This window comes from Folsomia candida, unplaced genomic scaffold (assembly GCF_002217175.1).
Source record: "Folsomia candida strain VU population unplaced genomic scaffold, ASM221717v1 Fcan01_Sc006, whole genome shotgun sequence".
NCBI classification, from domain to species: Eukaryota; Metazoa; Arthropoda; class Collembola; order Entomobryomorpha; family Isotomidae; genus Folsomia; species Folsomia candida.
The window spans coordinates 4,301,001-4,324,375 of NW_019091198.1; the positions used below are offsets into that span (position 1 = coordinate 4,301,001).

The 23,375-nt window shown below is 37.6% G+C and overlaps 3 protein-coding genes across 5 annotated transcripts; 2 read left to right on the plus strand and 1 right to left on the minus strand.

The window, feature by feature from the left end:
• The first annotated feature begins 3,009 nt into the window (after positions 1-3,009).
• LOC110850959 lies at positions 3,010-13,771 on the plus strand. The gene is made up of 10 exons (XM_022098574.2): positions 3,010-3,392; positions 3,854-4,121; positions 5,340-5,514; positions 6,180-6,331; positions 7,095-7,257; positions 8,875-9,159; positions 9,520-9,683; positions 10,037-10,184; positions 12,389-12,565; positions 13,284-13,771. The coding sequence occupies exons 2-10, from the start codon at positions 3,864-3,866 to the stop codon at positions 13,454-13,456; spliced, it is 1,695 nt and encodes a 564-aa protein (XP_021954266.1). The 5' UTR covers positions 3,010-3,392; positions 3,854-3,863; the 3' UTR covers positions 13,457-13,771.
• On the plus strand, positions 13,766-19,364 carry LOC110850950 (vascular endothelial growth factor receptor 1). Of its 2 annotated transcripts, XM_035852856.1 has the most exons (22): positions 13,766-13,876; positions 13,956-14,642; positions 14,747-14,915; positions 14,997-15,154; positions 15,239-15,401; positions 15,476-15,751; positions 15,830-15,993; positions 16,121-16,271; positions 16,367-16,543; positions 16,635-16,820; positions 16,899-17,032; positions 17,099-17,240; positions 17,302-17,408; positions 17,474-17,624; positions 17,695-17,925; positions 18,020-18,143; positions 18,243-18,360; positions 18,429-18,551; positions 18,620-18,633; positions 18,726-18,923; positions 18,990-19,101; positions 19,169-19,364. In XM_035852856.1, exons 2-22 carry the CDS (start codon positions 14,358-14,360, stop codon positions 19,274-19,276), a joined length of 3,291 nt encoding a protein of 1,096 aa, XP_035708749.1. In that variant the 5' UTR covers positions 13,766-13,876; positions 13,956-14,357; the 3' UTR covers positions 19,277-19,364. The 2 variants fall into 2 exon arrangements, 1 of the variants encoding a protein (XP_035708749.1); XR_004835136.1 differs by lacking the exons at positions 13,766-13,876; positions 18,620-18,633; positions 18,726-18,923; positions 18,990-19,101; positions 19,169-19,364 and having other exon boundaries at positions 13,888-14,642; positions 18,229-18,360.
• LOC110851402 lies at positions 19,292-23,311 on the minus strand. Of its 2 annotated transcripts, none has more exons than XM_022099170.2 (17): positions 23,050-23,311; positions 22,333-22,751; positions 22,238-22,265; positions 22,048-22,146; positions 21,771-21,961; positions 21,659-21,683; positions 21,568-21,582; positions 21,386-21,483; positions 21,288-21,315; positions 21,119-21,228; positions 21,008-21,035; positions 20,833-20,931; positions 20,628-20,743; positions 20,526-20,553; positions 20,310-20,455; positions 20,212-20,239; positions 19,292-19,666 (listed from the first exon to the last, which is right to left on the minus strand). In XM_022099170.2, exons 1-17 carry the CDS (start codon positions 23,176-23,178, stop codon positions 19,427-19,429), a joined length of 1,827 nt encoding a protein of 608 aa, XP_021954862.1. In that variant the 5' UTR covers positions 23,179-23,311; the 3' UTR covers positions 19,292-19,426. The 2 variants fall into 2 exon arrangements, with proteins under 2 accessions (XP_021954862.1, XP_021954861.1); XM_022099169.2 differs by having other exon boundaries at positions 21,765-21,961.
• Positions 23,312-23,375: the final 64 nt, after the last annotated feature.

Below are 23,375 nucleotides of genomic sequence, written 5' to 3' on the forward strand. Positions count from 1 at the left end.
ATATTCATTAGACGCGATGGCCAAGATAGTTTCAAACTGTCGAGCTTCGTCTCGTCAAAGTGCTTCTGTTCGTTGCTGCCTGTCTTTTTATAGCAGATTTCTCTCGGGAGGACAAGGGCTATCTCTGGAGTTAGGTTCACTAAACTCCGGAAACAAGTTATGGGTCAGATGTTATTGGAATAGTTGAAATTGTTGATGTTATTCGTCCATTTAAATTCAAATGTGCTTTAATGTTTTGCACTTACTAGAGGACGATGAATACGTACGATGCCTCGCGGTATCATTTTTCCCTTGCACTCATCTCTCCTCCTCCACTTCATGTCATGGAACTCTTGGATGAGAGATACCATCATACCAAGAAAATCATACCAGAGGAAGAGAAAGGAAGCTGGTACGTTGCATTGTAAAAGTCGGGTGAATGCAAGTATGTAGAAAAGATACGTACTTTCTTTCATGTGTCAGAATTTCACGTTTCTTCTTGCAACTTACCAAATAAAATGAGAAGAAGGCTGAAAAGCAGGAGATAAAACACGGTCCAGAATTCTTGTTAAGTTGGTGACTCAACATCGATGAACGGACGGACTGTTGTAGCTCTTGCTTAAAAGTCAATATACAGAAGAGCGAATGCAATGATGGGGTTGATGCCCCTCTAAATGTCAATGTTAGTGTTACTGTTAGTGAGGGGTTGGATTTACGCTCAAACGCTTTTAAGGATTCGGGGATGACCAGGGGAACGTTTGAGATACCGGAATGGAAGTACCCTCCATGCATGTATGCTGATGAGATTCTGAGATTTTCAGAATAACGTGCACTTTTCTCCATAGTTCGAACCCATTGCCTTGCCCAACTTTCAAAATACTTGACATATAGACGGTTCATCTTATTTATGGGTTAGGTAATAGGTAAGTAAAGTGGAGTGAGTGAGTGAGTACTTTTAGTTACCAAGGAGCTTTACTGACCACGAACAACGAGATTATAAGAAACACAAAGATTTGTTTCGACTGATGAACATTTATTTTTAGCCGGTCTAGAAATATGTCGGACGTAAGGACTTAAGCGTGGCTTGTACGTAGCCAGGAAACAAGTTTATCTTTTACTCTTTGAAATTGTGTTTACTTAACATGTTGCAATCGTGGGAAGGAATCCCACTTGTTTTTTCGTAGCTAAATATTTTTCTATTTTTACATGTAACTATTATTGGTATGAACGTTGTATCTTCCAATTTTCATAAACTTTTCCGATCAGGTTGGTATCCAATTTGTACTAATTTCTTACGTTCAATACTTACATCGTCTTACCCTTCTTAATGGATTACATATTTCTGTACTGCTTCTTCAAGTGATACTTCATGACTATGACCTTCAGTCGAATTAATATACCGCCCACCATAATTCCCTCCGGGAAGATATGTATATGCACCTCAACGTCGTAGGAGTTAATTTAGAAAGCATTGGCAAATCTAAGATTTTGTTTGACAGGTACATTAACTACGCAATTTTCGTGTCCCGGTCAAATCGCTGCATTGTTAAAAGTATAAAAAACTACATCCTTGTATCAAATTGAAAATTATACGTACTGCTTTTCTCAATATTCCAGAACAAATTTGAGATTTTATTCCATCCTGTTCAGTGACTACGTGGAATTACTTAGCTCTTGTCTAGACTTTGGCCCCGGAAGGAAAGCTAATCGCAAGGGCTAATTTCAGCAGCGAGGACAAAGCATAAGCTGCCATTTTATATGTTCCAACATCCATTAGGTAGTTTCCAGAGAAATGGCTACAAGTTACCTTAATTGACTCGTATCCTTGGTCCCACAGCTCCAAGAATGTAATGTAAGTTAAGAGCAAAGTGCATCGATACGGGGAAAGGTTGAGGCTGAATTGTTACCTTGATGATATCAAATGTTTAAATAATAAAGCAAGTAAATTGTTCTATCTTTGCCACCTGTTCCGTTGATAAATCACTATCATCATATGCATATATGCAAATATAAATTCTTGGTATTGAGCTAATTATAGAACGAATAAGTAGTTTTAGTAGCATTAAAATGAACCTGCTCTACAGCATGAAATATGAGAAGGTATGTAAACTACCACGTTTCACTTGCATACATATTTACCCAGATCTCTCCATTACAACCTGTTGTAGTATGTACTTCAGTCAATATGTGCTCTTTAGATCTTCCTTACAAGAGTGAGAAGACTGCTAATTTATGACAAAAAAACTAGCACATCTGAAAAGTACATGCACGATTCTGAGAATAGCAACATTATCTTCGTGGAAGTCTGAGAATTAACACACAAAAGAAATTTAAACTGCTTAAACATTTATTTCAATGTCAAACCAATATTGTGTACACAATACAGACATGTTTTTAACTTTACAACACGCAAGTTTAATGCACTCCTACACAAAAGGAGCAATTTACACGGACATAAAAAAAATGTTGTGTCAGGTTCCAGGAACGCTCATTGAATTCTGTAGAAAAAAAATAGTTGTATCCCGAACTCATTCATGCAATAGATGTACTTAAGTAAGTGGAGGATATGTAATAAGTAAAAATAATTCTCAATTAACTAAAAGTTACGTGTCCAGTGTACTCACAGCGCTGGAAGATTGCACAATTTAGCTTTTCTTTGTTGAGGTTTTCCTTTGACATGGCATTTATAGAATTGGTTGGGTAAGCACAACGCGTCACGCTGACCAGACACCAAGTGTCGTTCATTTGAATTTCCACGACACGCAGAATTCTGAGAAAACCAGTACCAAAGCAAATTTGTCATCAGTAATTGGCAAGGCGAACTAATACCAAAAACAACTGAAGATGTGACCTGTCAGCCTGTGACAAGCTAGCACAAAATGAATAACATTGCACGGTAGGGTTTTCTCACTAAATATTTTGCACATATGTATGCTAGTGCATACTTATGTCCAAAATTGGCAGTTTCATGTTAAGACTTTATACTTATTTGCAATACAATTTCACCTCAGACCGCATCACAACACGCAGAAGTACAACATTGACCAATTTTATGTCAATTTTGTTAATTCTGGACAGAGTGAAACTGGTTATGTGTATTTACTACAGATAAATTACGTATGTATGTACATACGTACTGTTATTGAACATCGTCACTGCACGAAATAAGTATTTTTTACCCCGCACTTACCCATAACAAAATACTTGTTATTGTGCAATACCAGCTTCGTATGTATGTATGACAAATTATTTTTGATGGTTGGTTGTGGTATATATATCCTTGCGGTTCGGACTTACCAAATGAATTAGTTGCGTCTCACCATTAGTGCAGTAAAGAATTCCTCCTCCTATAACGGCTGAGCAAGTAATTAAGTGAAGCAGGAAAAGGCCAATCGTCGTCGTCGGTCTTTTCGGTAAGTTTCTTTCACCCAAACGGAATCTTCTTTCCCTTTTGTCGCAGCATTCGTCGTAAGGCAGATCTAAATCATTATGGTTCTCAAGGCTTAAAGTATTATGGAATTAATAATATGATAGAAATCACGACGATGTGTGTGGGACTGGGGTAGGATTATTTTACCTCCATGTAACTAGTTGCTTCTTCCACTCTGACTTTGTCGTAACTTTTATCCTTTATCCTCTTCTGGCTTAATTATGATCTCTTATTCACCAACAAGAACGAGAGAGTAGCACGAGAGAGTAGCGAGTAAAGGTCGGGCCTCACGTACGAAAAAGAAAATTACTTTCTTTTTCGCAGACGGGAAAGATATATATTTTTTCTTCGATGCCTTTCGAAATTAGTGCATCGTCATCTCATCTTTATTTCTGCGGCTGGTCGTCGTACGACAACTAAGTTGGTGGAAGTTTGATTTTACAGGTCGTAAAAAATGTGGAAAGTCAACGGTCCGAGATTGGATCCGCGGTGTCTGCCTTGCTTTTTGGTCGTGACCCTGACAATGTCATCCATACTGATTGGAGTGGTGAAGAGCTCTCCGGAGATAAAATTGGTCAGCGTGGAGCCCAAGGAATTTGCGCCAGATACCCAAATCGAAGATCAAGAGCTGTATCTGCTAACCAATGTTACTCGGCTGGAGATGCACTGCAAGGCACATTTCCCAGTTCAGTGGGATTTTGCAGGAGATACGGTATGTTTCTTTTTTTAAATATGACACTAGCTGATTATTATTAATTCGTTGTTACTTATGGAAAATGGGGGAAATGCGTGAAATGGTTCATTATTTGAGCCAGAATTTGTTCTGGATAATGAACAGAAAAATGCCCAATTTAAACAATTTCACTCAACCGATGCAGTCATCCAGTGCACGATTTCTCATTTGTCTGAAACACATTCTGAATTTAATTGGAATGAAACTGTATTCTGAGACTTTGTTGTTTGTGAGCAATACAAATTGTACACTGTGGTAAACAATAGTAATAAGGCAACAATACGATGGTTGAGTTGGGACATAAATAATGACGTGTTTATAGATGGATGTATGGATGCATAGTTATTTTGATGGCAGAGGAAAAATATCGATATGAAATTAATCAAGTGTGAGAGTTAACCAGTTGAAAACAAATGTTAAATATGAAGCATTCTCACATTTAGTTAGTTATTCACTTCCTATAATTACGCTTATAAATTGATTATTGCCTGTAATTATATAATGTTTAAATAATGAGGCGCGTGTCCACCCACACGTCCCCCCTGAATAGCATAATTATGTAGAGGGTTTTATGAAATAGAAAACAGGTGCAGTCGTAAGTACACCATATCCTGTATGTAAGTCAAAAGAGAAAGCGTGTCCTTATCGAGGTATAGAAATGTGAAATTTGCAGTCGTATTCAAGGGGTTATAAGGAACAGGAGGAGAAAGAGGTGCAAAATAAATAAAAAGAACCCATTATAAAGCCTTTGAATAGTTTCGGCCTCAGTTTTCTCGTTAGTCTGGCATTACATCTTGTGAATCAAATTTAGCCTGTGAACTGTGATCCTCTTTGGTATGGATGTTTGTACACGTAATTTATAAAGGCCAATCATTATATGAATCTGTAATATTTACATTTATGATTTGCAAATTATTAAATTTCGCATCATTAAAATTGTTGACGTGCATGCCACGTGGCAGTTTCTGTATCATGTAAACTTAAATCTCTCTAAAAGCGAATCGTGCCCTTCAATTTGTGCATTGATGTATGTATGTGTATCCCTTTGCTGTGTGTCCTCTGATTTGTCATCATGTCAGCTCGTGCATTTAATGAGCTCAAATATGAATGATGAAAGAAGTAAAGAAAGCTGATGTTTTTCAGAGATGCGTCTCATGCTTATTTATGCTAACCTTTCCTTGTGGGCTGTTTTTCCAGTCTCCAATGCAACTGCATGTTCGAGCTTTACGTAAAACTGGACCGAAACTGAGCGATCCCACGTTCTTAGCAGAGTTGGTTATCTTCCGAGTTTCTTCCTCCATCACGGGAACCTACTATTGTCGCAGTATCCAAAATCCCAACAAGTTTGATAAAGTGCATATTTTTGCTCAAGGTAAGAATCACTTATCCATATCTGATGTTTTTTTTGCAAAACAGGACGTGCAAGGACGTGTAACCCTCAAAAATGTTAGACTTCTTTTTGAATTGTGCAATATTATGTATCATCGGGCTTTCCTAACCTCTGTATCCACTTTTGAATATGGTTAAATGAGGGTAATCTTGAATGGATGAACTTTCGGATTAGTTGAAATAAGATGTGGTCACTATGTATCAAGCATACCCAGGGAAAGGCATTTATGTACATAATCAATAGATCATCTTGATGAAGTCCCGTTGCTTAAACACGGGCAATGAGGAAACCCGAAAATTCTTAATGATGATCATCACTTAATGCGATTAGAGTTATTACGAGTTACTCACAACCGATGTGTCACGATGTGTTAAGCATGACCCACGTATGTGTAGTCTTCAACATTCGCTGAACCTTAGGTAAATACGGAGCTGATTTTGCCATGAATCAAAGTCACTCGAATGAAGAGCATACTGTCATGTCGTTATATACGCGTATAAATTTATGAGATAGGGAATAGGAAGACTTAATAACATTTCAAGGTTAGGAAAATCTAATATTTCTAAGGGGATAACCTCCACGTGTGCCCATACTTTAGCGTCTCCTGATTGCAAACCATCCATTTGATAAAACTCCGTCTCTTCCAGAGAAAGGATATCGCGGTCAAGATCCAGTTCTAATTAAGTACGGACAAACCATAGATCTGATCTTGAATAGTGAAAAACCAAACGTGATCATCCCATGTTCTACGTGGGACCCTAAAACCAAGATTGCTCTATTTAAAAAATCTACCAGTTCGGTAAGTGACGCCACTCTCGCTTTCTTTATAATTGCATACCTAACAAACTTTAATTTACAGTGATCGAATAGCATATGCATAACTTGGACCAAATATTATCCAATTGTATGATTGAATTATGCATGCATTCATTTCTTTTTATTTTTATGAATAATTCTCTAAAATCGTGAAGAAGTGAATATTTGTATTACATCTTCAGAAGATGATCTTCTTCGAATTTTTTTGTTTCATGTTTAGTTTTATCATTTAATTTGAGTCTGGTGAACCTCGGTTCACGTATTTCATGTAACACTAATCATGTAATTCTTTGGTAGCCGAATCCAACTGTTCTTGTCACTTTTCCAGCCATACAAATGTAGTAGATGGAATTATGTAACAGTATCTCTACAATAGTTTCGTAAGGATATTTAAAGGATAGGTAATTGCACTTGACTCTTTTTCCATAAATACATACGTTATACTACAATGGTCGTATAACCCTCCAGCACAAGCATTTATTTAAATATAATTTACATCGTTAAACTTTTGTAGCAAGTGAAAATAGGAAACTAATAATAGAAAAAATGTTAGATAACTTCTTTCATAATATTTCATTTTAATCTTTAAATAAGTACGTTCATTTTTGACGTGCACTCATTTAAATAAGTGAATTGCATGTTAGACATGTAAGAGTGTTATTCAATTTGCTGCTTCCTTTCTACTTTTTTTAGAAGTCATACTAGTAATTTTTGCAAAAAGTGATTATCGCCGTGTTTTTTTTCAGCGAAAGTTCGAGCCACTAGAACCCAAGGATTCGTACACATACGATCCGAAAGTTGGATTCCACCTGAACTTGACACAGCTTGAAGAATCTTCGGGTCAGTACATGTGCAGTCCATCCATTGACAGAACCTTCGACCGTGTTTATGTGAATCTCCGGAAACCAGGTTGGGGTTATTTTATGTTGTCTTTTTTATGCCGTAAGTACGCCGCTCTTACCGTTTTACGACAATTGGCAGTTGCAGTTTCGAGGCAAGTCCAACAAGTCAAAGTTTGATAATTTGTTGGCTCAGCATTTCCACGATTGTGTGAACAGGGTTTCCATACTTGGCTTTCAACATTACGACTTGAACAACTAGTCCACTTTCATCCATGGCATTGTACTCGCTTGGAGTAGAGAGAGACAAAGAGAGACACACATTAATAGCTTACCATCCTAAAATGAAATTTCTCTCTCCTTGCAAAGTACCAACCTACGTCCGTACATATGCACTACTCAGTCAGTATATTGTTGGTTTTATCGTATTAATTTGCTTGGATCGTGGGTGGGACGAATGCAGTGGTGACATTTTGACGAGCAAGGGAAGCAACCCTGTGTGCGGAAAGTTTTGGTAAAATCTGCTGCAAACTTATTTCTCGTCCAAAACGAAATGGAATCGATAAGAATGTGATGATACATACTGATGTAGATGACATGATTACAAGATGATGATATAATGGCAGGATGGCAATGACAATCAGCCCTAACCGTCCAACTTTTTCGGAATCTTGGACAGCAAACCCGTCCAAGCAACGTGCCGCAATTGTATAGTTCCATCCACCCCCATCCTAGGCAAAACGATATGTACGTACAGGCATGGGACCGCTGCAGGTTGTTTGCATTGAAAGAACAGAACAAAGAATTTCGCAAACTTTACGCCTCTGGATACAAATGTACAAATGAGAAAATGCACACGTATAACTGAATGACAGAAAGAGAGAGAAATTCTTAATCGAAACTAAACTGCACTAACGTTATAACTTGCAATTATCTTAAAATAATGTGTCAGTATGCAACCGAACATTGTGTAAGGCAGAAAACATTCGTTGGCTGGCACTAGTCATGAGTGGCAAAATCTACTCAAGAGGTACTTGATAACAGAGCACTTTTGAAGTATGTACCAATTTCCCAAGTTCAACCTAACTTATTAATTCAAATAAGTTTACTTTTCTTCTGCGAAAATTAATTTCAAGAAAGAAAACATATTTACGTAGTTTGACATTGGGCAAGAGTTGTGTATAAAAAGTAAAGCAAATCCTCACGGGAAACATGCACGTGTGAGTAATATTGTGAGATCTGAGCACATTTTGTAATTTTTTTGCTAAACAAATAATACATCCAGCAAGGGGCTTTAACACGTGTATGTATGTTGATCAAAATTCCATCCGACCTTTTCTGACACTTAAAAAAATAATAATTTAATAACCATCTCGTCGCTGAAATGGTATGGTAGCTGAAATATTTCGTAAACAGTTGACGTACAAATGTTCGAGTGGGCAAATGATATGTATGATGCAAGTGGTGACCTTCTATTCAAATTTTAAAGAAACCTCTCATATGGCAGAATTTTAATTAATTACGATGTCGAGCTACATGATGATATTAACATATGAGAAGGAACGACAGAGCTCCGTCGTTCCTTCTTAGCGTTGTTGTGCAACCTTGTCTACAATCATAATTGAGACCCGTGTTCTTATGTTTTCCTTTTCACTCGCAAGTATTTTAATCAACATTTTTATTCCAGAATTTAAAGTCACTCCGGATGAAAAGATGGTGGAGATTATTCAAGGTGACAAATTGAACTTGCGATGCGAAGGAGTTGAGGAGGTTTCTATTCTCGTAAATGGCGAGGAAGTGAACGATGCTCGAGTTACGTCGAAAAAAGAGTACATTCCGGAAGCAGAGTTCCCTTACGTGGCCACTCTCGTTTTCTCCCATCTCGATCCTGCCGACGGAAGTGAAATCGAATGTGTTCGCAGTTCTGGCTCAACTGCGCGACCTATCCATACGTGGAAATATCGCGTTGTGGGTAAGTAACGAACGGGAGTGGGAATCGGGTCACTCTATGTAACCTTCAATCACTTAGACAGAAATCCTGTCAAAATAAGTAATTGGTTTATACTTACACTTGTGGTAACGAAAGACGGACAATTATTGGGTGAAATCGTTACTACCTGCAAAGTGTTTACTATCAATTAAACACCCTGCTGGTCGGTATATTTATGCTTTTAAACAACGCTCGGAAATTTACTGACACGTCAAGCAGGCTTTTCCACCTAAGTGAGAAATGCTTCAACAGATGAGTGACTTTAATGTTGATTTCGGCATACTTAACATGACTGCGGGAGAAATTAGCTTGATTGGAAATTTTATGGTTTCTACTTTACAGGAGAGTTTGATGAAAAACGTCGAGGTATAAATAAGTACCACTCACGACGAACCAAGTTGGACTGGTTTGCTTGCTGGGCGAGAACGAGCCAATCTCCCGACCTCAGTTTTGTCCAGTGCACCAACCCCATGGAGTGTCAAATCAGGGGACACTGTCTTCAAAATGTAATTTTATTTTAGTTTTAAATATTCCTTCCCTTTAAGGAGTTGAGGCCCTGTCCTTCGCCAAGTTCAGCCAGACAGTGTGCTAATCTGAGGTGAAATTTGCAATTTTGATTTTGTTCAATTCATAGAACGAAAGCCCTCAAGCAACATTACATCCTAACAAAAGATTAACCTTGAACAAAAATATCTCATGATACAGCATTTGTTTCTCCACATGTACATGTACCTACATGCACATACGATTGTTTGCTCTGAGTACCCACATGTATGAGGAAGCACGGCTGATATCCCGTATTCCTGGAATGATCCGCTACACATTATCGAGTTTTCTAAATTTCTAACTTTATTTGCAGAGCAACAAATGTGATCCAGCCTTGGTTCAACTCTGTTCTGGTGGATGTGCTCACTCCACCATTGAAAATCAAACGGGAATCCTTCAGTGTAAGGGGGACGGCGTGTTCCAACAAATCCGACAATTTCTTGGCACTTCAGGAACTTATGGTGAGCATTGAGCAGTCAGTCTCGTTTGTCATGTGTCCTCATGTTATTTATATATGCGCCATCATGACCAACGCTGAGCCATTATTGTATTCTCAATATGTTGTCAAATAATTTTCATAAGCTTTTTAAAATTCTGAGCATAATCCGAGTGTCATGTGTAAGCTGTCAAATTCTCGGTCCAATATATTTTCCAATATAAACATGCTCCTCCATTCCAAGTTGGAGTTTCCAACTACTTGCCTCCACGTAGAGGAGACACTCGTTTTTCCTTCGAACAGCAAAACCACACACCATTTTTTGAATAATTTCTTGATCTTGAGCTGACAATGTATCCATATGCGGATATTGCAAGGATGCAGTTAAAATTGACGATGGAGATGTAATAATTTCACTAAAACTACTAGCTTTTGTGCTTTTGTGCTATATTTTGGGTTTTAATCGTCTTCATTTATTACTCTGTTTCAGAGTTGGAATATAGTTTTTTCTCTTTTTTCGGAGAAAGTTTTAGCATCGAGCACTTCGCTTCTCAATGTTTCTTTATTCTTGTGTTAATACATAGTCAGAGCTGGGATAATCCTGATTAAGGATTATGGATTTTAATCCCGGATTATGGATTATTAATCCATAATCCCTAATTCAGCAATGAGAGTTTTTTGTAGTTTAATCCCAATCCATAATCCTGATTTTTCTGGAATTAGAATTAATCCGGGAATAATCCCATTAGATGTCATTAATCCGTAATCGTGATTACGGATTACTAATCCTGGTTAATCCCAATCATGATTACTAATCATGATTATTAATCCAGATTAATTCTAATCATGATTAGTAATAATGATGAGGTATTCATGATTAATTCTCAGTCTGGATTACTCACAAGGGACACTCATGACCTGTCGTTTGAGTCCAGGGTGGCCCCTATGTTTTTTAGAATCTGCTAGGACCCCAGATGAAGGATTCATTCATATTTCCGTGTAAAACTCATATTTGGCGTCATGCCGTTGCGCCAAATTCGCCAAATTTGAATGTTTTTATTTTTGAAACCGCCAGAACTTTTGAAATCCTGGACGGATTTTAAAAACTTTTGGCAAAAATCATGACAAGGAGTTAAACTTTCGTATTCCATGAAATTTTTTCCAAAATTATCGCTTTTAACTTTTCGAAAAATTTCGTAATTTTCTTAGAAATGGGGGTTCGTCGAAAAAATGCTAAAAATATCTCAAAAATTAGAAATTTTTTATTTTTATTTTTTTCTCAAAAATTTTGACTTTTGTGGTCATTTTAAGCATAAAATTTTGAAAATCCGACATAAACTACAAAAGTTATGAGGGTTTGAAATTGGTCGAAAATGCAAATTTCTAAGTTTGGCGCCACGCCATGGCGCCAAATATGAGTTTTACACGGAAATATGAATGAATCCTTCATCTGGGGTCCTAGTAGATTCAAAATAACATAGTGGGTACCCTGGACTCAAACGACAGGTCATGAGTGTCCCTTGTCAGTCCAATTCCCATAGTTCCATTTCATACCACTTTGCAGCTTGAAATCTCAAGTTCTCACAAGTTTGTCCTGTCAGCTACTATTTAAAGAGTTAAGATGTTCTCGCTGCCTTGTGCTACATATATCAATTGAAACTGGCGTTTTAAATATTTTATGTGGAACCACATAGTTGAAATTTGTTACACTAGATATACCTGTAGGTAGTGTAAAATCATTAATCACCAAATTAATCCGGATTATTAATCCATAATCCTGAAATTTCTAGAATTTATGGATTAATCCGGATTAATCCTGACATGAATTAATCTGACGAAAATAATTTAATCACAATCCACATTATTTTGTGGTTAATCCATAATCCTTAATCCACCCTCAAAAACCAATAATCACCCAGCTCTGTACATAGTAGAAAAGAGCATGTATGTACGTATGGCAAAGAAATGACATATAGCGACTTTGTGGAATGTGGAAGGCCCCTCTCAAATTTTATGTTCGGTTCATGTTCATAACTATAAAATCGGGTGACTACAGACGTATATTGCAATTTTGCTTGGTTATTATACGCTCAAGCTCAATGGTATGGTCTTGAACTTGCCTTGACAGAATACAGTGGTGTGTGAATGTGCAACTTTTTTACGCTTGTCAAACTTTCCCATTTCCCGAGTTGATTGTTCACCTTGTGAAAGTTGCTGGTTCATTTTTAGTGTACAACAGCATGATTGAAGCACCCAAGGAGGAGAAACTGTCGCTGAGTGGGAAGCATGTATTCAAGTCTGGCTCCGCTGGGGAATTTACATGCACCGGATCCACCTTCCTTTATGCGGGGGGATTCCGTTGGGGGATCAAGGCAAAAGGACGGCCTGTCAAAGTATTAGAGCCGAGTAAGTCATCTCACTATATATTTCCTTAAGCCCTTTCTACACTTTTCAAAAGTAAAAAGTCATATTATACCACTTTAGGATTCCCCGAATCTTTACTTTGTAAATTTGCATTGTTAAATCGAAGTTATAGATTTGCAGATATCGTTATGAAAATTTAGCTAATTTGTTGTGCTGTAGTCCTACTAATTGCTGCACAAATTGTCTATGTCATTCCAATAATTAGCACTTCTCCACTCTAAAATGCAAGAGAAAACCAACTGCTAATATTGGTCTAGAATTTTGGCAGTAATGACGGCAAGGAATATATTGTAACGTACAAATAAACCAATTTAGCCAAATCATAAAGGAATATGATCATTAAAGCTATGGCACTTGTCAGGGAAGCATTGTGAAGTGCATACGAGCTTTAATTACATGTCTGTCTCTCGTATTTACCAACACTGTTTCATGTCCAGAGTTCATAGACATGGAAATATTTACACTATTTTCAATGGACAAGTGTTTTTGACCTCATGCAGTTTATAGTGCACCGCAGTGCAACTCACACGTCTGAAACAACTCGCCGTATTATTAAGTACAATGATGCCATTACGTAATGAAACTTATTAAAATTCATTACCACTTACATACGCAGAATTCAATCAGCATCATTCATTGATGTTGGCGAAGAATGGGGCCTAATGTATGCTTTAATGACTCAAATTGTTGCGTTTATCAGGCTCGGAAGAAGTGGTGGACTTTGAGGAGACATTCCTCCCAACGGGTCATGTTGTGGCGAAAGCGGTTCTTCGTCTGGAGTCGCCAAAGTTGGTTCAACTCAACTGTTTCGCCCCATTTTGGAACACGACAGATTGGGACTCTCGAATTCACGCTCTCTACGTTCAGGGCTAATCTCAGGCTAATCCTCAGTCAATAAATACTTTCTGCTTACATCGATGTCAATCACCCCGAAAAACATTGATCTTCTGTCTGGTTGTTGGCTGCAGGGTTACCTAATCCTCTAACGTTCTGTTTTTTAATCGTCGTGTGATTTTTACTTTAATTTTGCTCTAGGAAAACCCAGTATTTTCCATTTCTTACATCATTTGTAATAATTAGATTAAAGTTAATCAGTATTTACATTTAAAATTTTGCCTCTATTGTTGTTGCACTATTACAATTGCATAAATGCTAAAATTTATAAATAAATCTGATCACTGCATTTTATCTTTTGTTGAGATCCTTGATTTATTTTATGGATAGCCGAAAGTAATACTTTACGTCATCAAAATCGTCCACTTCTTTACACAACAGCCACTAACCAAAAATTATGTAAGTTTAGTTAAGGAGTTTCGGAAGCCACAACTTTTGCCATAAATACGGATTATTTTTCCCTGTTCCCCAATTTTAGGGAATCTTGTCGACTAAAATGTAAATTTGGAAAGAAATTTTATCGTAATTGTGTCAATGCCGCATTCCAGCCGAGACGGAAGTTGACTCCAAAAACAACCGAGGAGCACGATCACTGGGTCCAGTTCAATGCAATGTGGTTGTGTTTTATTGTTATTTTTGCGGCTTATGAGTAAATTTGTTGGAATTATATAATTAAACATTCCGGTGCAAACTAGCTCAGAACAAATATCTTACTCAACAAAATTAGTCTTTAAAGTAGTTTGTTTTTCTTGTATATTATTCAACAACATCTCAAAGTGACTAATTTCGATTCGATTCTATATTGAAACATTTCTACATTTTATGTCTGACAGCTCAGACACAAACGTACAATAAAATATATAACATTTCGTGTTATTGAATGAAAATGAATTTCTCATTTGCTAATAAATTCCTATTTTTCCTAATATTACTATTGCTTTACATAACCAGAAGCACTCATTCACAAACTGAATTCCCCAGAGTGACGATTGGAAAGTGGGTTTTATTAAATGAAAGTGACACCTCAAATTTTTCCGTGGCTCTCGAACCCGCACGACGAGGCAGTGGATCCAGACACATTTTACAGTTGTCTAATCGCATTAGGAACGTGTCTTTGAACTGCGAGTCCAACTACCCGGTTCAATGGAAGTACACGGGTTTCACGGTAAGCGAAACATGATTATGTGAACAGCATGTGCGTATTTATGTCCATATATGTAGCTGTTATATGGCCGGAACTCTGTAAAAGTTGAGATGCATGAATTTCAGTCTCCACTCCAAGTGAACCTAACGAACTACAGAAAGAACACTGAAAATGGAACAATCTTCCTCGCTCAATTGTTCATATATCGTGTCAGTTCACAACTCACGGGACAATGGTCGTGCCAACTATTGAGGGATAATCGGATTCAAAACGTTGTTTATATATTTGCAGAGGGTGAATTATTTAAATGCTTTTGTGTCACAGAATACATTTATTCCAAAATAGAAGTACCATTTCATACTGATTCTCACGCAGAATACGGCTACCGTGGAGAAGATCCGTTCTTCCTAGAATATGGCAGAGACAAGGATATTTTTGTCAAAGCTGATCAAACAGAAGTAATTATTCCTTGTCTCTCTTACAAGAGACGAATTCAAGCAAAGTTGGCAAAACGAGTCTCCCAAAATGGAAAGGTAGTAATAACGCCATGAATGATACGAGTTAATTAAGAACACACTTGTTCAATTTATGTTCATTAATGTACAACAACTTCAAAGGAAACGTATCAAGAGCTGGACAAATCTCTTGTTGAATATGATCCGACAGAGGGTTTCCGACTTCAATTGGCAAGAATTACGAGTCCTTGGGGCAAATATATTTGTTACACGACCCTCGAAAAAACATTTGATCGAGTGACAGTATTTCTCAAGGAAAAATTTGGTAGTCTTCTAGATTTCTATTCAATTATATTTATAAATAGACGACTATATTACACCGCTTTTACAATTCATAAGATGTGGAATTCTCCCCGTCTATTAACGACTTGGAAATTCTGAACGGCGAAGGTGTGACTGCATCTTGTCGTAGCCATGATCCACGCTTACAAGTGGAGTTTGGTTCCCTTCTGACCAATCCAGGCGTGAAAGTGATAAACTCTCCAAATGGAAATCATGCCGAAATGAGCTTATCCAATGTCACTTATTATGACGAGGGAACCATTACATGTCACGCAATCAATCGAGAGAGCGGGGAAATTGTTGTGTCACACAAGTGGACGTATGAAGTCATTAGTAAGTAAGATGTTGCATAAAAACGAGGGTTGCTTGCTGTAACGAGGAACATATGTAATGGCTCAATCAATTTATTAGGTGAAAAGGACAAAAAAAGACGCGGGTGGAACTATTACTGGTCACGTCGTCTCTTGGAACACACGCATGTTTGTTGGGCAAAGTCATCTAATGTTCCTTCAATATCGTTTGTGGCGTGTACCAACCATATGGAGTGTCAAGTCAGGGGGGCATGTTTCAGCTTGGTTCGTGATTTTTGCATAATTTATAATTTTCCTTATGAGTATCGCCTTGTAAAGAATGTCTGATGTACTAAATTGTAATAAATTCCTGATAATTCATACAGTTCTTTTAAATTTTTATGCCGAGCAGGGGAGTCGATGCGACGCCTTGGAAGCGTCACTATGCTCCGGTGGTTGTCTCAAGTTACCTAATCGGGGCACCCCAGGTCGTTTGATGTGCAGAGGTGACGGAATAAAAGATGCCGAGCTGTCACTATACATCGGAGTGTCTGGAAAAATCCGTAGGTTTTTTAAATTGATGGACTTCGAATTGGGATAGATTTTCAAATTTATTTCAATATTGTGTTTTGTATTATATGATATGATTTATTACCAGATAATAAAACGGAGGAACTCGACAACGACAAATTGATCGCTTCCTCGAACTCTGGGAACGAGACGTTTGCTGGGACAACGGTGGATTTGTCCTGTAGCGGAACGAGTTTCAAGTTCTCTCGTGGATTTTACTGGACGGTCCGACTTGCATCTGGGGATTTGTTACAACTTGACAGCGGTATTAATAAAAAAAACCTATGTGTTACTATTCCTTAGTCTTGTCTTACTTGTGTATGTAGAACGGATGACGATGCAATTTATGGTTACAGATATCCCGACAGTTGGGGCTGCAAATTTGATGGATTATTCAGAAGTATTTGATCCGAGGAATGGAATTATCTCACTTTTCTCAAAAATTAAAATTCTCACGACGGAAATTATTGAAATTTCATGTATCGCACCGCATTGGGATTCGTTTAACACGACGACATTCCCATTAAAGTTACTTGTAAAATGTGAGAATATATTTTTTCTATTTATAATCTAGACCAATTTTGATGAATTGATACTTACATCGTCCATTTTATTTGTAGCCCCAAAAAGTCCATCATTTTCTCAAAAAGAGTCTGAAATAGATTTGAACCTTGGACAAACAAACTACAGGTTATCATGTGAATCAGTGGGGTTGCCTCTTCCAAAAATTCAGTGGATGAAGGATGGCAAAAATGTGAGATTCACATACTCTATCTGGACAAGAATGAGATGTATTACAGTGATTTTTTTGCATGCACAGCTTCCCAGAACTGTTGTTGTTGAAAATGATGGGGATACTTTACTGTTTGAGGAAGTTGCATATGCTCATCAAGGAAATTACTTGTGCCAAGCGACCAATCCTGGTGGGAGTGTCACCAAACAATTCACGATTTCAGTTGCGGGTAAACGACAATTAAAATTATTCCATGGTTGAGCCTTAGCTATTATCCTTTGATTTGATAGATTCAAAGACATCCATAATTTGGGGTGTAACCATTCCCAGTTTAATTTTCATTCTAATTCTCATCATTGTTTTGGCTTTGTTCTGGAGACGTATTCAACGACAAAAGGTGAAATTGAAGAGGGTTAACTACTCATTATTGGTTTTAATAACCCTATTTACATACAATGCCAGGCTATGCTGCGGAATTTGACTGATGCAGAAATTGAAGAATTTTTGTATGGTAATCCGGATGCCATTGATCGGACTGAAGACACCAACAAACAAGGGCACCTTTTAGCTTACAATAGAGATTACGAATTTCCCAAGGATTTCCTCGAGATCAGTCAGTTCTGTTATTATGCGGACTTTTCATATTTAATTTTGAGCTAAAAATCACGATTTTATGGCCTTAGAAATGGAAGAAAAACTTGGGTCTGGGGCTTATGGTCTGGTACTTAAAGGGATTGCGCGAGGTCTGTTTGCAGGGGACGAGGAAACTGTGGTCGCCATCAAGACCTTGCAGCCAAATTCAGACATCACAAACTTCAAGGCCCTGCTAATAGAGCTGAAAATAATGAGCTTTATTGGGAGAAATCCCTACATTGTCAATTTGTTGGGAGCTTGTACCACCGACATTCGCAAACGTAATTACTCCTCGCAATTCTGTTACATATGTATCGTCCCTGACAAAATGTGGGTATTAACCTCAATTTTACCAAATATTACTCCCTCCTGCAGGCGAGGTGTATATCATTGTGGAGTTTTGTGAGAATGGAAGCTTGGAAAAGTTTCTCAAGAGTCACAGAAGCGACTTTGCCAGCTTTCACGGTACCAATTTACGATACAGTGCAGAACCACAAAGGTGAAATCCACACAGACAATATATGCAGAATATGTACATAATAATAATAAGCTACATATGCGCGTAATCAAATTTTGTCTAACAGCCCTGTTAATATAGGAGCACAGTGTTCTATGAAAATCAACCCGGTGCTAGACCCATGAAAATTGGCATCGATACTCTTTTGAAGTTTTCACGTGAAATCGCATGTGGGATGGAATATTTGGCTAGCAGGAAGGTTAATTACGCTGCGGTTAATCATACTATCATGGGCTGTTCATTTCATTACACATGTAAATTTTACAGGTCATTCACGGCGATCTTGCTGCTAGAAATGTCCTACTGACGGATCAGCTTTATGCAAAGATCGGAGATTTCGGACTATCACGTCAACTCTATGAATATGCAAATTATGTGAAAAAACAACAAGTATGTGACCATTTTATTGTCATGTTTTCGTATGCAATATTTCACGTTTCATTTTTTGCATGATGCAGGCTCCACTTCCTTGGTTTGTGGTTTTTTACTTATAATTTTACTTGCGACTATCGCCTTGTGAGGAACAATTGTCTAATTTATGATTATCAATTTGTACTAATTAAGGCGTTGGATGGCAATTGAAAGTTTATGTGATATGGAATTCTCTCATAAATCGGATGTCTGGGCTTTCGGCATAACTTTGTTTGAGGTATTTAGTTTGGGCGAAATCCCATATCCTGGGACTAATTGGACAGAAGATTTTGTGAGGAAGTTGAGACAAGGAAATCGACCCCCGAAACCGGATCTAGCTGATGATGCAATGTAAAAAAAAATTAGAAATTCACCAAAAAACGACTTAGATTTTTAAGAAAGTGCAATGATTTTTAGATACAACATGTTAATCGAGTGCTGGAGGTATGTTCCTGCAGATCGACCCACTTTTACTGAGCTAAAAGTATTCTTCGGAAATATTTTGAATCAAATGGGACTTCCGATTATGGTAAAAAATTATGTAATTACTTAAGCTGCCCAAACGAATACCAATTTTCATAATGGATTTTTCCCAGGAACCACCACCCCCTCCTAGTCGTGAAAAGTTTAATTTGGCAATCACCAATCAGAATTATGGAATTGAAAGGCAAAAGGGTGCTGAGAATGAGAAAGCTACAGTGTAAATTTAAACGGTTGAGAAATTTTGTATAGCAATCAATTTAATTGAATGAATCAAATCAATAAATACATCAATTTCATTTTATAAATCTACAATGTCATAGTTTTAAAAATTGTAAGCATGCGTACTCATAGAAATACGAGCTAAATCGAAACTAGTACTTTTGCACGTAGTCAGAGGAGGGACTGGAAGCAGCATAGTTTCCGCTGGGGGAGGAGGCCTGGTAACCAGCATCATTCTGAGAAGTTGCGTATTGATTCGCGCTGTCAGCGATGGCACGGCCATGCATCCCACCGTGATGACCTTCTCCTCCATGTCCTCCTTCAGCTCGGCCCTTGAAAAGTGAGTGATGCTGGCTTTGGAACTGGTTGGTGTTGGCTCCAGAGCTGAATATCTGAAAGTATATAAATATGAGCAATATATATGTATCATGAATATCAGGACCAAGGTAGTTATAAGACAGTTATGGTGAGAAGTACACTAGGTGCAAGGTGACGAATTTTTTTAGGAATTTGGGAATCTCAGATTTGTTAGTGGATCAATGGGACGCATTGTTAGGTCACTGGAAACTGTTAAAATATGGATTTGTAGGTTAATTTTCGACAAAACATATTTCTTCATGGTTTTTATGGCGTATTGCATAATATTTACACGACACATAAAATTAAAATAAATTTTTGGATATTAAGCATTTGCTTAATGAAAAATACATTTTGTCGAAAATTAAACCCAAATCCGAAATCAATATTTTTACCATTTCCAGTCTCCTAACCATTCGTCGCAACCACTAAAAACATTGAGATTCCCAAACTCCAAAAAAAATCGAAACAAATTGCTACCTCACAGCATCTGGTATACTTCTCTTCATAACCACAATAACTATATCGCCTTGATCAGTGCTTATTTCAAACTATTTTCTAGGCACATAAATTAACTTACATTGGCGGCCAGATTATTATTGTTAGCACTGCAAGATAAATAACAATAAAATTACAATTCTGAAATAGCATGTTCGCAAAGGCTTATGATCTACATACATGTTATCAAAGGCACCATTGGCTCCTCCTACTTGATTACCGACCAAGAGTAAGTCGATTAGCTCTTTTTCTATTTGTTTCGCTCGGAACTCTTTTAGCTGTTGTTGGTGTTGGTTCTGAAATGTGTTCGTTTTATGGCCAAAAAGCTGCAACAAATAAGAATCGTTATGATGAAGTCACATAATCTGAAAGTAAAGGTGCATTTCAGATTCTTACATTTAATCCAAGGTTGTTGTTGTTAAATCTGAAGTAAAATCAAATCAAATTATGAAGTAAAAGTAGTCGTGAATAAGATTCAAAAAATTTGTTATATATTACAGGTTCTGGCCATTGAAATTGGCCAAACCGAACTGGCTGTGTGCAACAAGGAGAGCAAGTAGTTGTTCAAATTCGTCACGCTTCTTGCTTTCTTGTCCATTATGCTTATTCCCTCCCTGAAAAAATAATTACAATAAATTCATATCTAAAAATGTTAGAACACATTAAGCTACACCAGTATAAAAATTTCGTATAATTTGCTTACAAAATGATTAGAAACAAGTTTGAGCAGGTTAGCAAAGTCGTCGTCATTATTCCCTCTCCCGTTCTGGGCTTGCACGGTATTGGTGTCAGTGCTAAGCACCTAAAATATTGTAAAAAATAGAATTACCACACTTATACTAATTAGTTAGCAATAATGCCTTGATTTATTTCCGCACCGTTAAATCGAGGTTATTGTTGTTCCCCCTGAAAATTCACAATCAATAATTACGTTTTTTTTCGATTACGAGTATGTAAATATATGACATTAAATTTGTTTTGAACTCTACCCGTTTTCACCAGCCACGTTAACTATTCCGGCTTGAAATTTCTTCACAAATGCATCCACCAATTCAGCTCTTGCGTTCGCTTGAGCGACAGTCGTGTCGTCGCTTAAAAGCTACAAGGACATTGATTCATGCATCTCTGGAGAACAACCAATATTAATCAGATACTCACCGTTCCTTGCAAATTATTTTTGTTGCCTCTAAGAAAACAAATACAAAATAATTAAACCACATTTTTAAAAAGTAGCAATTACTTTGTGGCACACGTACGAATCGTCGACAATAACGTCGACGACACCAACTTGATTTCCCTCGGCAACTACGTCAATTTCTTCGATCTTTGCCCTTCCCAAGACCTTTAGTAAATCCTACAAACAAGTGGAAAACATGAGAGGAAATTAAGACCTTGGTGACATAGTCACAAAATGTGATAAAAACAATACTACATGTACCTTCAATGGTAAACCCTACATGTGAGTTGAAATCATAAGAAACATTAGTAAATAGTCACAATGAAGTAGTTTAAAGCAAAGCGACACTTACCTTAGTTAAGCCGTCTAGAGGGGAGCTGCAAGAAATCCAAATCAGTTAGATCATTAAACAAAAATGTGTCATTTAAAAATACATGTGGAATGATCCCATTAATTACCCGGACCTTCCAGAGTACGATGCGCCAACTGCGGGTGTGTACGACGCATCCGCAGTGGGCGTGTATTTTACATCGACAGTGGGTGTGTACGATGTATCAACAGTGGGTGTGTACGATGTATCGACGGTGGGTGTGTATGCTGCGGTGGGTGTGTACGATGCATCAGCAGTTGGTGTGTATGGAGCTGGGGCGACGTACTAGAAGCAATAATTATTTTAATTAAATTTTTAATAGAAATATATTTTTAATTTGTATGATATTATCAAAAATACTGTACTCTTACCCCAGATGTGGCAGGATAAGAAACATCAACATTGGCGTTGCGACCATAAACGGGAGCCTGGTATTCACTTTCACTTTTATCCGCGGATGGGTACGCACTCTACACAATTGAATAAAATATATGATTTACCCATTTCTTTAGTCAGTCAGTTAGGGTCTCATGTAAACTTAATAATTCTGTCATTTCTTACCTGAAGCTTGCTGTGCAAACAGTCCGCACTGAAATAAGAAGGAGAAAGTAGGGTGAAGAAATAAATCAAGAAATTCGTTTTCTTTCAAGTCTTACATAGATCTGTAGGCATCGGCTGCAGAAGAGAGCTTGGTCACGTATTGAGACTTGGAGTTGGAGGCAGCAGGATAAGCGGCAGGGGCCTCGTACTCTTCAGAATACGTTGAGGTGGTGACGGGGCTCAGATAAGGCAAAGAGCTTATCTGGGCGTAAGAGGAGGAATACGTGGGGGCAACAGCAGAGGTGGTGGTGGTGATGTAGGGACTGCTGCTCGAGTACGAGGTGTAAGGTTGTGGGACGTACGTGGCTTTTTGTTGAGGAGCGTACGAAGTGTAGGAATTAGCGAAATAGTCGTTCAGGTTGGGGTAGGTCGACGCGGAAGGTTGTGGGGCATAATACTGCTGAGTGTATGCATCCGAAGCTGGGGACGCGTAGGATTGACCACTCTCCGAATACGATGGATAAAGGTCCGTTTGCTGTAAAAATTTTAAATTTAATGTGTGAAAGCCAAATGTTGGTCTAATTTTGCAACACAAATGTGAATTCTATGAGGATGAAACTACTTTTCACTACAATTTTATCAATATTTCTATTTACTAAAAAATTAATGAGCGACATAAAATTTTAAGATGAAAAAAAAATCGAAAAAGGAAATTAAAAAGTTTTTGTAGGAAAGTTAAGTCTAAATTTGAGTTCAACTTGGTCTCGAAATTTTGTGAAAATATTTGAATAGATAATTTATGAGACTAATATTAACTGAATTGTTGTTCTTACCCGGGCATTTCTCGGACCAGGATTCGGACTCGGGAAGGCTCTAAGTACTTGAGGGCTACGACGGAGTATGGCAGCTTGGGACAGCAACGACGACCAAAGGGTCACACTCACAATTAAACACCACTTCATCTCCACCACCCACCTTACACTCGCAGAAAAATGAAAAAAGAATACGAAAGAATGAACGAATGACAAAAATCTCTGCCGAACTCGCTGCGTCAAAACTTAATTATACTTTGTAGTTCAAAAGTAAACTGAGATCTCGGTGGCAGATATCTGCACTTTTATTAAGCTTCCTTGATTATACAATAATGTTGATAAGAACT